This window comes from Hibiscus syriacus, unplaced genomic scaffold (assembly GCF_006381635.1).
Source record: "Hibiscus syriacus cultivar Baekdansim isolate YM2019G1 unplaced genomic scaffold, ASM638163v2 tig00003725_pilon, whole genome shotgun sequence".
Taxonomy (NCBI): domain Eukaryota; kingdom Viridiplantae; phylum Streptophyta; class Magnoliopsida; order Malvales; family Malvaceae; genus Hibiscus; species Hibiscus syriacus.
Window position 1 is genome coordinate 1,242,951 of NW_024061982.1, and position 13,160 is coordinate 1,256,110.

Here is a 13,160-nt window from a genome sequence, read left to right on the forward strand (position 1 = left end):
TATTGATGATCCTACAATGTCTTCCATTCGTCATTTAAAAGTTACAGTGCATAAACACCTACAAAGGAAGATAAAAACTCAGCTAACAGGTAACTCGCTTATTTAAATATCGAAGATGGAATTTGGAGCGTGCATTCTGAGTTAATTATGAACAAAGTAAATGAAGCATTATAGCATTTTCTATGAGTGCAAAGAGTCGAGCTATGTCAAATTTGAGTGTCCACGGTTGAAGAAGATTGAATCTAATAAGTACTTCAAATGATTTTACTTTTGATGAATGAAATTTGGAATTTGAGATCATGTTTTCCAAGCATAATTTTTTTTTTCAAAACTAAAAATCGAGTATGATCTTATTTTTAAAACTAATAATGAAGTAGAAAGTAAAGTAAAAGAAATACAAGTAAAAATTGATGATTTTGAAAATAAAAACCAAGACTTGAAGACCTTTTTTTTAAGGGTTCATGATGACCTTAAAACTTCATTTAACAGAGTTGAAATAAAAAGATTTGAAAAGAAAGTGTTGGGAAATAAACGAGTAACAAGTAATTTCTCTATAGCCAGATTAGTGAGAATACGAAATAAAAGTGGAAAAATAATACCCGAAAAATTGATAACGGAGTTCAGCCAATTGTGCTTACGTCTCCGGACTGCTGCAGATCTTATACTAAAGAGAAAAAAATTACAGGTGTTTACAAAACACACTTGAGAGAGAACTAGAAGATTTTGGGATGATTTTGAAGCTAAATGAATTAGGATATTTATAGTTGAAACTTAAGGGCTAATCTTATAAATACCCTAAAGTTCAATGACTCAATTTTATAATTATCCCTATTACAAAATAATAAAAAATTTTAGCAGCCCCCATTTGAAATTATTTAGCCGCCGGCTGCTTGAAGAATGGCTGCCAAAATTTGGCATTTTTAATTTAGCCAGCTGCCATCTTTTCAATAATCTCCCACTTGAAGACTGATTTTAATCTGTCTTCACACATCGATCAATGCAACAGCTTTTCTAGTCTTGTTACTCTAGCATGCCAACTGAAGTTGAACACAACTTCAGTTTTTCCGTGGTCACCGTCTTTGTCAACATGTCTGCCGGATTTTGAGCTCTACTAATCTTTTCAAGTTTCAAAATCCCATCTTCCAGAAGAGACCGGATAAAATGATATCGCAATTGTATGTACTTCGTCATGGAATGAAAAGACGGATTCTTTGCTAGATGGATAGCACTTTGACTATCGCAATACAAGACATTGTTTTCTTGTTTCTTGCCTAACTCTTCCAAGAAACTTTGGAGCCATACCATCTCCTTGCTGGCTTCTGTAACAGCGACATATTCTGCTTCAGTTGTGGAGAGAGCAACTATCTTCTGTAGTTGAGAAACCCAACTCACCGCAGTTCCTCCTAGAGTATAGACATACCCTGTAGTGCTCCTTCTGATGTCGACATTTCCGGCTAAGTCAGCATCTACATAGCCTGTCAGTATCGTATCTCCACCTTTGAAACAAAGTGCTTTATTTGTGGTACCCCGCAGATATCTGAGGATCTATTTGACTGCTTCCCAGTGTACCTTGCCTGGATTATTTATGTACCTGCTAACAGCTCCCACTGCATAAGCAATATTTGGTCTGGTACAAACCATGGCATACATTAGACTTCCAATTGCTGAGGCATACGACACCTTCACCATGTGTGCACGTTCTTCCTCCGTCTTTGGTGATTCGTCTTTGGAAAGTCTGAAATAAACACCTAAAGGTGTACTTACTGGTTTAGCATCTTGCATGTTGAACCTAGAGAGTACTTTGTTGATGTACTCAGCCTGTGATAACATCAAAGTCCCCGACTTTATGTTTCTCTTGATCCTCATCCCAAGAATCTGCTTTGCAGCGCCCAGATCCTTCATAGCAAACTGCTTCGACAATTTTTCTTCAAGTTTATGATCTCTTGCATGCTTGAGCCTGCAACAAGCATGTCATCAACGTACAACAATAAAATAATGAAGCTATTTTCGAACCTCTTGATGTAGCAACAATGATCTGCTTGGCATCTGGTAAAACCACTGTTACTCATGAAACTATCGAACTTCTTGTACCACTGTCTAGGAGCTTGTTTTAAACCATACAAGCTCTTCTTTAACCTGCATACCAGGTTTTTCTTGTCTGCCTCTATGAAGCCTTCTGGCTGCCTCATATAGATTTCTTCCTCCAAATCACCATGAAGGAAAGCTGTCTTTACATCTAACTGCTCAAGATGTAAATTTTCTGTAGCTACAATTTTCAACACCAGTTTGATTGTAGAAAGCTTCACGACTGGAAAGAAAATTTCATTGTAGTCAATACCTTCTTTATGCTGAAAACCTTTGACAACCAATCTTGCTTTGTAGCGTTTGCTCCCATCGTGCTCTTCTTTGATCCTGTAAATCCACTTGTTGTGGAGCGCTTTCTTGCATGGTGGCAATTCAGCTAATTCCCACGTCTGATTTGACATAAGCGAGTCCATCTCATCTTTCATGGAAGACTCCCACTTGACTGAATTCTCCACCTGCATTGCTTCATCGTAGCACTCTGGTTCACCATTGTGAGCCAGCAACAAGTAGTGCAAAGAAGGAGAATACCGTTGGGTTGGTTTAGGAATTCTGGAGGAGCGTCTTAGTTCCGGTATGACTGGTTCTTCTTGAACTGCTTCAGGAATGATCTGAACATCATTTCCAGAAATCTCCTCGAACTCAGCAAATTCCTTTGTTTCAGCTTTGGTATTTGAGCTGCTTGATTCTACAGTTGACCTGTCTTTGTACATCACATTCTCATTGAAAATGACATCTCTGCTTCTGATGATCTTCAGATTTTCATAGTCCCAAAACCGGTAACCGAACTCATCACCGCCATAACCAACAAAGACACATTTGTTAGACTTTGCATCAAGTTTACTTCTTTCAGCAGTGTTTATGTGTACATAAGAAATACAACCAAACACTCTTAAGTGTGAAAGGTTTATTTCCTTCTTGCTCCAAGGTTCCTCTGGTATTCCGCCATCCAAGGGAACTAAGGGCCCACGGTTGATCAGGTAAGCTGCAGTGTTGATAGCTTCAGCCCATAGTAATTTGGGCAATCCGGCATGTATCCTCATGCTTCTGGCACGTTCATTTAGAGTTTTGTTCATGCGCTCTGCTACGCCATTCTGCTGCGGTGTTATGGGAACTGTTGTCTCTATCTTGATCCCATTATTTGCGCAGAAATCTCTGAATCTACTGTCTCTGTACTCTCTTCCATTGTCAGACCTCAACCGCTTGACTTTCAAACCAGTCTCATTTTCCACCATAGCCTTCCAATTTCTGAAGGTATCGAAGACTTCTGATTTCTTCTGCAGAAAATAAACCCACACCTTCCTTGTAGAATCATCAATGAATGTGACATAATATAATGAGCCTGCAAGAGATGGAACTGGAGATGGTCCCCATACATCAGTATGAACCAACTCTAATTTTTCAGCCTTGGGTGTCTTACCAATCTTTGCAAAGCTGACTTTCTTTTGTTTGCCAAAGATGCAATCCTCGCATAGTCCGACATCTACATTCTTTAGATCCGGCAACTTCCCCTTTGAAAAAAGTGTCTTCATCCCTTTCTCGCTCATATGGCCAAGCCTTTGGTGCCATAGGTTTGATTTTCCATCAACATTTGCGGCTGCAATGATATTCTCTAAATTTGAAGTTTTATAGAGAGTACCAGTCTTCTTACTACGAGCAATGACGAGTGCTCATTTGGTAATCTTCCATTCACAGCCTGAAAAGGTTGTACTATAACCTTCTCCATCAAGTTGTCCTATAGAAATCAGATTTCTTTTGAGGCCAGGAATATGTCTCACTCCTGTCAGCTTCCAGGTGGTCTGGTTTGGCAGCTTTAGTCGGATGTCTCCTTTTCCGACGATCTTCAAAGTTTCATCATCAGCTAGATGAACCTTTCCAAAAGCACCACTGACATAATTCTCCATGATTTCTTGGCATGGGGTGGAGTGGAAAGATGCCCCTGAATCCAAGATCCATGATTCAATCAGACTGTTGACGCTTAGAATCATGGCATCACCTGTCTCCTCTCTCACGTTGGCAGAATCCTGTGCGTCGGTATTTTTCTTCAGTGCTCAACAATCTCTTTTAAAGTGACCCTTCTTGCCGCAGTTATAACAGGTAAAATCTTTCTTTCCTGTTATTGATTTTCCCTTCTGGATTTTGATCTGCCACGATTTGAATTTCTTTCTGAAGTTCTCCCTCTAGACTCCGTGTGCAAGGCTGAGGAGGTTGATGCTTCACCCGATTCTCTTCGTTGAATTTCTTCACTCAATACCAGATCCCGAACATCGTCAAATTTTAATTTGCTGTTTCCCGATGAGCTGCTGACTGCTGTAACAGTAGCATTCCAATTGTCTGGTAGAGATGATAAGAGAATTAAAGCTCGAACTTCATCATCGAATTCAATTTCCACTGAACTCAACTGGGTTGTGATTGTGTTGAGTTCATTCAGGTGTTGTGCCACCGATGCCCCTTCCGTCATCCGCAAATTGAATAATCGCCTCATCAAATTAACTTTGTTTGAGGCTGAAGGCTTCTCATACATACTGGAGAGAGTCGTCATAAGACCCGCCGTGGTCTTTTCCTTTGCTATGTTGAAAGCAACAATTCGGGATAACGTCAGTCGGATAACTCCGAGGGCTTATCTGTCGAGAAGAGCCCAGTCTTCATTCTTCATGCCCTCTGGTTGCTTTCCTGAGAGGGGATGATATAGATTTTTCTGGTACAAAAAATCTTCAATCTGCATCTTCCAAAAGCCAAAGTTCGCACCATCGAACTTTTCAATTTATCTGGATTCGTTTGGATCGTTTCTGACAATTCTTGCGAACCACCGTGTATTAGAACATCTCCGTCGATAAATTCGTATCGCCGACAAAATTTCACTATTCCCAAAATTTACTATTCACGTGAACAGTAATGAATAGTAACCTCGAAAAAAATGACAAAATTTACAACCAAAAGCTCTGATTCTCTTCTGGAAGATGGGATTTTGAAACTTGAAAAAATTAGTGGAGCTCAAAATCCGGTAGACATGTTGACAAAGACGGTGATCACAGAAAAACTGAAGTTGTGTTCAACTTCAGTTGGCATGTTAGAGTAACAAGACTAGAAAAATTGCTGCATTGATCGAGGTGTGAAGACAAATTAAAATTAGTCTTCAAGTGGAAGATTGTTGAAAAGATGGCAGCCTACTAAATTAAAAATGCCAAATTTTGAATTTAGCCTGCTGCCATCTTTTCAAAGGAAAGAACAATTCAAAATCTAACTGTGGTAAAAAAAAGTTTTATGTATAAGAAATGTAAAAGTCTCAAAAGAACTTAAAATAGAAAAGTCGTTCAAAAGACTCGTGAATACTAAAAACAAGGATATCCCGACTGAATGAATACTACAGAGGAAACTTTCACTTTAAAAGGGAAAATGCGTTCAAGCTAGATCATCAAAACTAAAAGTGGTTTAATTATTAAAATGGTCTTGGTTGTAATCCCTCTAACATACTAAAATGTGCTCTTTCATTTTAATTTGATCTATTTTTATGATACTATTAGTAGGTCAAAATTCAATCTGAAAACACAGTTAGTTGATACTGTCACATTGATAATGTGAACTTTTTTCTAATAGTTTTAACCATTCAATTAATAGGTAAATTTACCATTGGTGGAACACAATTAACTAGATTTTCTCATGATCTTAACAACGAGATTGAATTACACTAAAAGAAAATTTTCACGTCATCAATTTAATTAAAGCAACTATCTACATTATCAACTTAGACCTATTAATAGCATTATAAAATAGAGATAAAATTATGTCATATTAAAGTAAATAGATTAAATCTCAAATTTAATACGATGGAGGGACTAAAACAAGGATTAGACATTTTAAGATTTCGATTTACTATGCAATCAAGGTGTTCGTTTGTTTTTTTAGTAAAAGAGAAAGACTTCATATTTTTGGTAAGTGCCATTGAAGTCTGGGCAACTGCAGGCTCTGGGAATGCAAATTTAACTCGTGCAATATAAAAATGAAAGTAAAGAAATTTCTGTGATTCTCGTGACAGCCAAATTTATATTACTTAGATATCATCATTGCTCACTGATTGATCTCTAAGTTTCTCCTACCTTTTTAGTTTAATAATCAAAAGAGTTTTCTTTTTTAACTACCTATTCCTCTTCTCCCCCACAATTTTTGTAAACCCCAGCATTTTCAGTTACTACTTTAAAAAATATAAGTAATGATTTTGGTTACGGATTCTTCTTCGGTTTAGAGTTTTTTTAGGATCTGGGTGTTTCCACTTTTGGATTTTGTTGACTTAGACATAGTCTAAATTCTAAAGTTCTCTCAGCCTTTATCTCTTTTCTATCACTCTTTCTTCTTCTTCTTTTTTGCTCTTTTTATCTACATTCCATTTTGTTTCATTGATTAATTAATTCAGCAATGGAATCTCTCTGCGTGGCACTCAAGCCTAATGCCAATCTGATTCATGTTGGGAGAGGTGGTAGTAATGGACGATCTCTTTCATGGGGTGAAAGTATCAAAGGGGATCTTAAACGCAGGGATTTTGCAAGACAATTATGGAAGAGTTTGAGAGCTGAAAATGGTGTCAGGAAAGCAAAGCCTGTAGTTGTTTGCTCAGCTCCAAACCTTGTTAATGACACTGATCCTATAGTAAGGAAAAGAAAACATTTTTAATGATACTAAGTATTGAATTTTATCTTTTTCAATGTGGGTATATGATCATTACTAAGCATTTGAATCTTTTTGATTGTCAGGAAGAGCAGGCAGCCATGTTTGAGACTCCACAAGCAGACCCAAAGCAAGTGGCTTCCATCATATTGGGTGGCGGTGCTGGGACACGCCTCTTTCCTCTTACTAGCAAGAGAGCCAAGCCAGCAGTAAGAAATAGGTCTCATGATTGGCAGGATTTTAGTCAAATAAAAACTTTTTTGATTTCAGAATGTTACGATTTTTGTTTGGATCGTAGGTTCCCATTGGAGGTTGTTATAGGCTGATTGATGTTCCAATGAGCAACTGTATCAACAGTGGCATCAAAAAGATATTTATCTTAACTCAGTTCAACTCCTTTTCTCTCAATCGTCATTTGGCAAAGACATACACCTTTGGGAATGGTGTAAATTTTGGAGATGGCTTTGTGGAGGTGAGCCGATGTTGGTTTAGCAGTATTTTCATCAAATTTTAATTGTTTTGGTGAAAGTTTTGATGAAGCTATGTTACCTACATAACAGGTTTTGGCTGCCACTCAAACATCAGGAGAAGCAGGGAAGAAGTGGTTCCAAGGAACGGCTGATGCCGTGAGGCAATTTAGTTGGGTCTTTGAGGTTAGTTACTCGGATTTGTATTCGAGCTCAAACCATCTGCTCGAAACCTGATGTTCACCCCAATGTGATTTAATTTCTACCAGGATGCCAAAGCCAAGGATGTCCAACATGTACTGATATTGTCCGGTGATCATCTTTACCGAGCAGACTACATGCATTTTGTGCAGGTAATTAGTTTGGTTTCTAGGAGCATTCCAAGGCTCTTCTTTTCTCTTTCTCAAACATGGATGTTGTACCTTGAAAAATCATTCTGGAATAATCCACGGTTATTGTTCTTGCAGAAGCATATTGACACAGATGCTGATATCACAGTATCATGTTTACCAATGGATGATAGGTAATTATCATTTAATGTTGCTCAAAACATGAAAGCATATACCAATGGTTGCTTTCCTTCCTAATATCGGAATTAACTTCATTTTGGTTTCGCAGCCGGGCATCAGATTTTGGATTGATGAAGATAGATGGAGCAGGAAGGGTCATCCAGTTTGCTGAGAAACCAAAGGGCGATGATCTTAAAGCTATGGTACTTGCTTTTTCCACTTCTTACCCCACAATTCCATAGTTTTGGTGTTTTCAAACATTGTTGTTTTCCTGATTATAAAAGCTATATGTTTACATATACTATGGTTCGTTTCACATTTGTACTACAGCAAGGTGATACCTCCATATTAGGGTTATCAGATAAAGATGCTGCAAAATATCCTTACATTGCATCAATGGGCGTGTATGTGTTCAAAACCGATGTATTGTTGAAGCTTCTGACACGGAGCTATCCATCTTGCAATGACTTTGGCTCGGAGATTATTCCGTCAGCGGTGAAGGACCACAACGTACAGGCAAGATGAATTTTACAACTTTTACCTTTACTTCTCTCTTTGGATTTTTCAGTACTAATCAGATGCTAATTAGTTATTCGAATTCAGGGATCAAACTGCTGAGTTTCTGGTTTTCTGAATATTCACAGGCATATTTATTCAATGACTATTGGGAAGACATTGGGACCATAAAGTCTTTCTTTGATGCCAACTTAGCTCTCACCGATCAGGTTTGCATATAGATATGGAAATCATCTGCATTATTACTTACATTTGGTATTTGGGTACCATTTCCTGGAAATTAATTGTTTTATATTCTCCATGCAGCCCCCAAAGTTTGAGTTTCATGATCCGAAGACACCTTTCTATACATCTCCAAGATTCTTGCCTCCTACGAAAGTTGATCAATGCAGGGTATTTACTTCAATTCTTAGTTTATATTGTGATTATTGAATTTGGTTGTCTTACCAAATGGAAATTTGGTTGCTACAGGTTGTTAATGCCATAATTTCACATGGTTGCTTCTTGCGGGGCTGTAGCGTACAACGCTCTGTAGTTGGGGTGCGGTCACGTTTGGAGTCCGGTGTTGAGCTTCAGGTGATCCAACATCTTCACTTTCCCATAGAAATAGCATCAAACTAGTGATTGCAAACACCTCTTCTTTCTGATAAACTGCATTTAGAGTTAGTAACAGCATAGACTAAACTTTGAGAAGATCGGATCCACTTACGAGGCGTAATCATGCGAATGCCTAAGTCAGCCTTAATCAAGAGAGCAAAGTTGTTGAAACAGACACGATCATATATGTTGGAATAGACGAATGGACAATTTCTTATCTGGAAATGCAAATATCTTAGCTTATCTTTATGTTCCTTTCTTTGCAGGATACCATGATGATGGGAGCAGACTACTATCAAACACAGTCAGAAATAAAGTCTGTGCTACAGGAAGGAAAGGTTCCGGTCGGTGTTGGACAAAACACAAAGATCATGTAAGATTTAGATTGAAAAAAAACCCCAAAATTTCTAAGAAGATAATTGTTTTGAAAATAATTCCTTTTTTCTGCTACTGTGTTTTTAAGGAATTGCATAATAGACAAGAATGCCAAGATAGGGAAGGATGTGATCCTATCAAATAGTGATGTAAGTATTGCTTTCCTTGCTTCCATGAATGTTTAGTTTATCTAAAGATTTCTTTTTATCTTTTTAATAATTTTCATTTACTTTGGCCACTCAGGGTGTTGATGAAGCTGAGAGACCAGAACAAGGATTTTACATCAGGTCTGGGATCACAGTCATAATGAAGAACGCAACAATTAAAGATGGAACCCGAATATGAAATTTCGAACCGAATCGAGCCCATGAACAAAAAAGCTAAGAGCTCTATTCTGCTGAGTTATTGCTATGCTGTTTTGCAGTGAAAAATATATAGGAGTATTGATTTGTATATGTAAAGTACGAGTTCCTCTGCAAATTCTACTTAGGAATTCATTCGCCGTTTTTGCTTATCTATTTCTTCTTGAATGGTTGAATTCATTTGATATCCAAAAAGACCAATAAGCTTCATTACAAATTCATTTCTAGGAGAGGATTCCCATCCTTAAAAGGCTTACTATCCAACACCATGGACTTTGACATAATGGCCTTCTGATATCCCTTGCTTTCTTCAATCTCTCAATCTTCTTTAACATGTACATACATCTTTAGACTCCGTTAAGTTTTTGAACTCTCAAGTGAATTAAATTAAATTATTTAAATTGAAAATTTCAATTTGAATAACTTCATTAAACAAATGATGTTTTGATTGTATAGGTTTTATTATTATTATGTTCATTAGATTTTTTTTATTGAGGTTGAAGTTTTAGATGAAATGGTGATGTGGGTTGGGATTTTGTGGATTAATGCGACAACGAAGACGAAATTTTGATAATTGATTTTTCTTTATGGTGGCTGTTGTTGTGTGTGATGGGAGTTGTTGATGACGGAGTGGTAGTGGAGATGAGAGATGAATGAGGCACACTTAAGAAGATGCTTCTAATGAAATATGGTTGCCGTCGACGATAGCGGTCCACAACAATATTAACCGAGCGACGACTAGGATTTAGAGAGAATTGGAAGGATTTCTATTTTGGAAAGAAGTGAAAAAAAAGTGAAAGATAATTAAAAATGAGATATTTCAACCTTCTTAAAACGACGTTGTTTTGAAATGACTATTTAAATCTTAAAATATAGTCGGTTTGGATGATCAACTCTACTCGACCCGCCTCCGACCCATATCCACGATCAGGATTTGCGTGTTTGGGAACCTTTGGGTAAATTGTTTCTGCGGTTCTCCAACCTTTATACATGTTGTAATTTAATCATTTAGTAGTTGTTTAATTATTATTTTGACCCGTTTAAATTTTTTTTCTTACAATTAAGTCCTTCTTAGCATGACTATTTCTGTATTGCCTATTTAAATTTTTGTTTTTTGTTTTTGTAATCAGGATTAATTGATTTTGGCCCCTAGAATTAAAGTGTCTTTTATTTAGGTCCATAATTCATAATTTGATTATTAATCAGCCATGTAGTTCTGGAATTTGTTTGATTAGGTCTTTGAAATTAAAATTGATTAATAAATTTAACTTAATTCACAATTGAGCTTCGGATTAAAACAAGTTTAACCTTCAAATTCTTGTCTATTTTAAGAGCATGTATATTTACTCATTTTTTACATTAACCATTTTTTTAAATTAATTTTATCTTTTCTGCGTTTCTTTTTATTATGCACGGTAGAAAAATGTGTTAGGTATGGCTCATAATGGTACAAGGTTAATTTTGTAAATATGTACCAAGGTTTATTTATTATAAAAGGAGATGTAACCTAAACTTATGAGATATTGAATGAAAAACTAGCGCCGCCTAAGGCACCGATGACGTAAGCACATTGATGAACCTCGTTAAAATTATTGTGTTCTTTCTGTTTTCTTTACCCGATTATTCAATAAAATGATTTTGGTTTTTCCTTTCAAAAAATATTCTAGGTAATTTTGCTTTATTATATCGCCTAAAGTAGTCTAAAGTAGGTAGTGTCTTAATAATTGGATTACGACCTTCTTAGTTATGTATAATGTGGGTCTCCTTTTAAATTATGTGTAAAAATAAATTGTTGTATTCAAATGAGGTCTATTATATTTCTTTCAAAAAATACATTCATATATGAGATTAAATTAAGCTAAATTCGTATTGACATTTTTCGGGGAAAAACGGATATCGTGTTGTAAACACTATTTTTTTCATATAGTTATTATTATTATTATTATGATTATTAAAATTATTATTTTTATTATATATTATTATTAATATTATTACTATTAATATTATTATTTTAAAAAATAATTACAAGCCCAAAGACCCGAAGGCCCGTTTACAACACAGGCCCAATCAGAATCGGCTAGGGTTTCTAAACCCTCTCAGCCGTCGCCTTAGCTATCTCCAAGAACTCCCAACAGCCGCCTCTGCCAGGTGCCATGTCCAGCCGTTGCCGATGCTCCACCATCAAGCCACTTCGCCACCGAAGCCTCCAGAAGATCAAATAGCAGCCCCACGTCGAAGCCCTATGGTGAGTCACCACCATAGCTATGGTGACTCACCTAGGGTCACTCCTTGTGACCAGTCCAAATGGCGTTCGTGGTGGCCTATAAATAAGGCCACCAAACCTGCAAAAGAAGGACGACGAGAGCAACCGAAAGATACCGAGCAAAAAAAAAAGGCCAAACACAGAGAACAACAACAAAGAGAAACCCAAGAGCAAGCAAACAACCAACAGAGCAGAACGAAACAGTAACCAAAAACAAAAATAAAATAGAAGAGAAGAGAGGAACTTACTCTGTCGTCGGAGAGCCCCAAACGTCGTCGGAGAACCGAAACGCCGAAGGTGAAAATCGTAGATTTACGATATATTATGGGGGTTTTAGGTTAAAATAGCCTTAGATCGGGCCTTAGGACTAGATCTACGCTTTGGGGATATTTTGTAATTTCTGGCCACCGTAAACAGTGGCCGGCGGTGGTGACCGGCCCGGAGTACGGCTGCGGACCGGAGAAACTTTAGAGAGAAGGCAGAGCTTCTCTCTCTAAAAGAGAGAAGCTCAAACCAGAAAATAAAGGAAAATGGCCTAAAGGCCGGTTTAAACGAGTATTTATACCTCTCCCAGAACGACGTCGTTTTGGGAAGGGGTGTGTTCGTAATTTTACGCGTGGAATAACCATGCCCGTAGCCATTGCAGTTTTGTAACTCTGCATTTTAGTCACTGAAAGAGAATTCTGAATTTTTTAATTTGGTCTCGTAAGTTTATTTTATTATAAATTAGTCCTTTACATAATTATATATATATTAGGTAAAATAACCGATCTAGTCATTATAATTTTATTAATTAATATATTAACCTCGAAATGCATGTTTTAGTTAATTTTAATTTGAGATTAGAATTTAATATAATTTTATTTTAGTCACTAAACTAATAAATGGGTAAAATAGCATGTTTAGCCACTATAATTTTAAATAATTAATTACTAATTAGATATTTAATTTTAATATATTATAATTTAGTCATTAATATTTTCAATTACAAGCTTTATTATTTTACTATATAGTTATAATTTTATTTATTTTGGTCATTATTAGGTGTATTTCAATTTTAATATATTATTATTAGTATTTAATCTTAAATACATATATATAATTTTAATAAATAATATTTATTTATTTTATTTATATTAAAATCCTATTTAATATATTACTTTTAAAATCATTTTAAAATATATATTTATCAATATTAAGAAAGGTCAGTGTTAAAGCAACTGGATGTCCATTTTCTGATATTTTTAAATAAAAATAAATATTTTACTTTTATAAATAAATCTATTTCTTTTATATATATTATTTTTAGATAAATGTTTTATTAATA

General features: G+C 36.1%; 1 protein-coding gene across 1 annotated transcript; it reads left to right on the plus strand.

Moving 5' to 3' along the window:
- Positions 1-6,448: 6,448 nt before the first annotated feature.
- On the plus strand, positions 6,449-9,750 carry LOC120183545 (glucose-1-phosphate adenylyltransferase large subunit, chloroplastic/amyloplastic-like). Its single transcript, XM_039188230.1, has 14 exons — positions 6,449-6,726; positions 6,831-6,953; positions 7,043-7,216; positions 7,305-7,397; positions 7,481-7,564; positions 7,679-7,734; positions 7,830-7,923; positions 8,051-8,236; positions 8,365-8,445; positions 8,543-8,629; positions 8,708-8,812; positions 9,100-9,206; positions 9,297-9,357; positions 9,452-9,750. The coding sequence occupies exons 1-14, from the start codon at positions 6,496-6,498 to the stop codon at positions 9,551-9,553; spliced, it is 1,584 nt and encodes a 527-aa protein (XP_039044161.1). The 5' UTR covers positions 6,449-6,495; the 3' UTR covers positions 9,554-9,750.
- Positions 9,751-13,160: the final 3,410 nt, after the last annotated feature.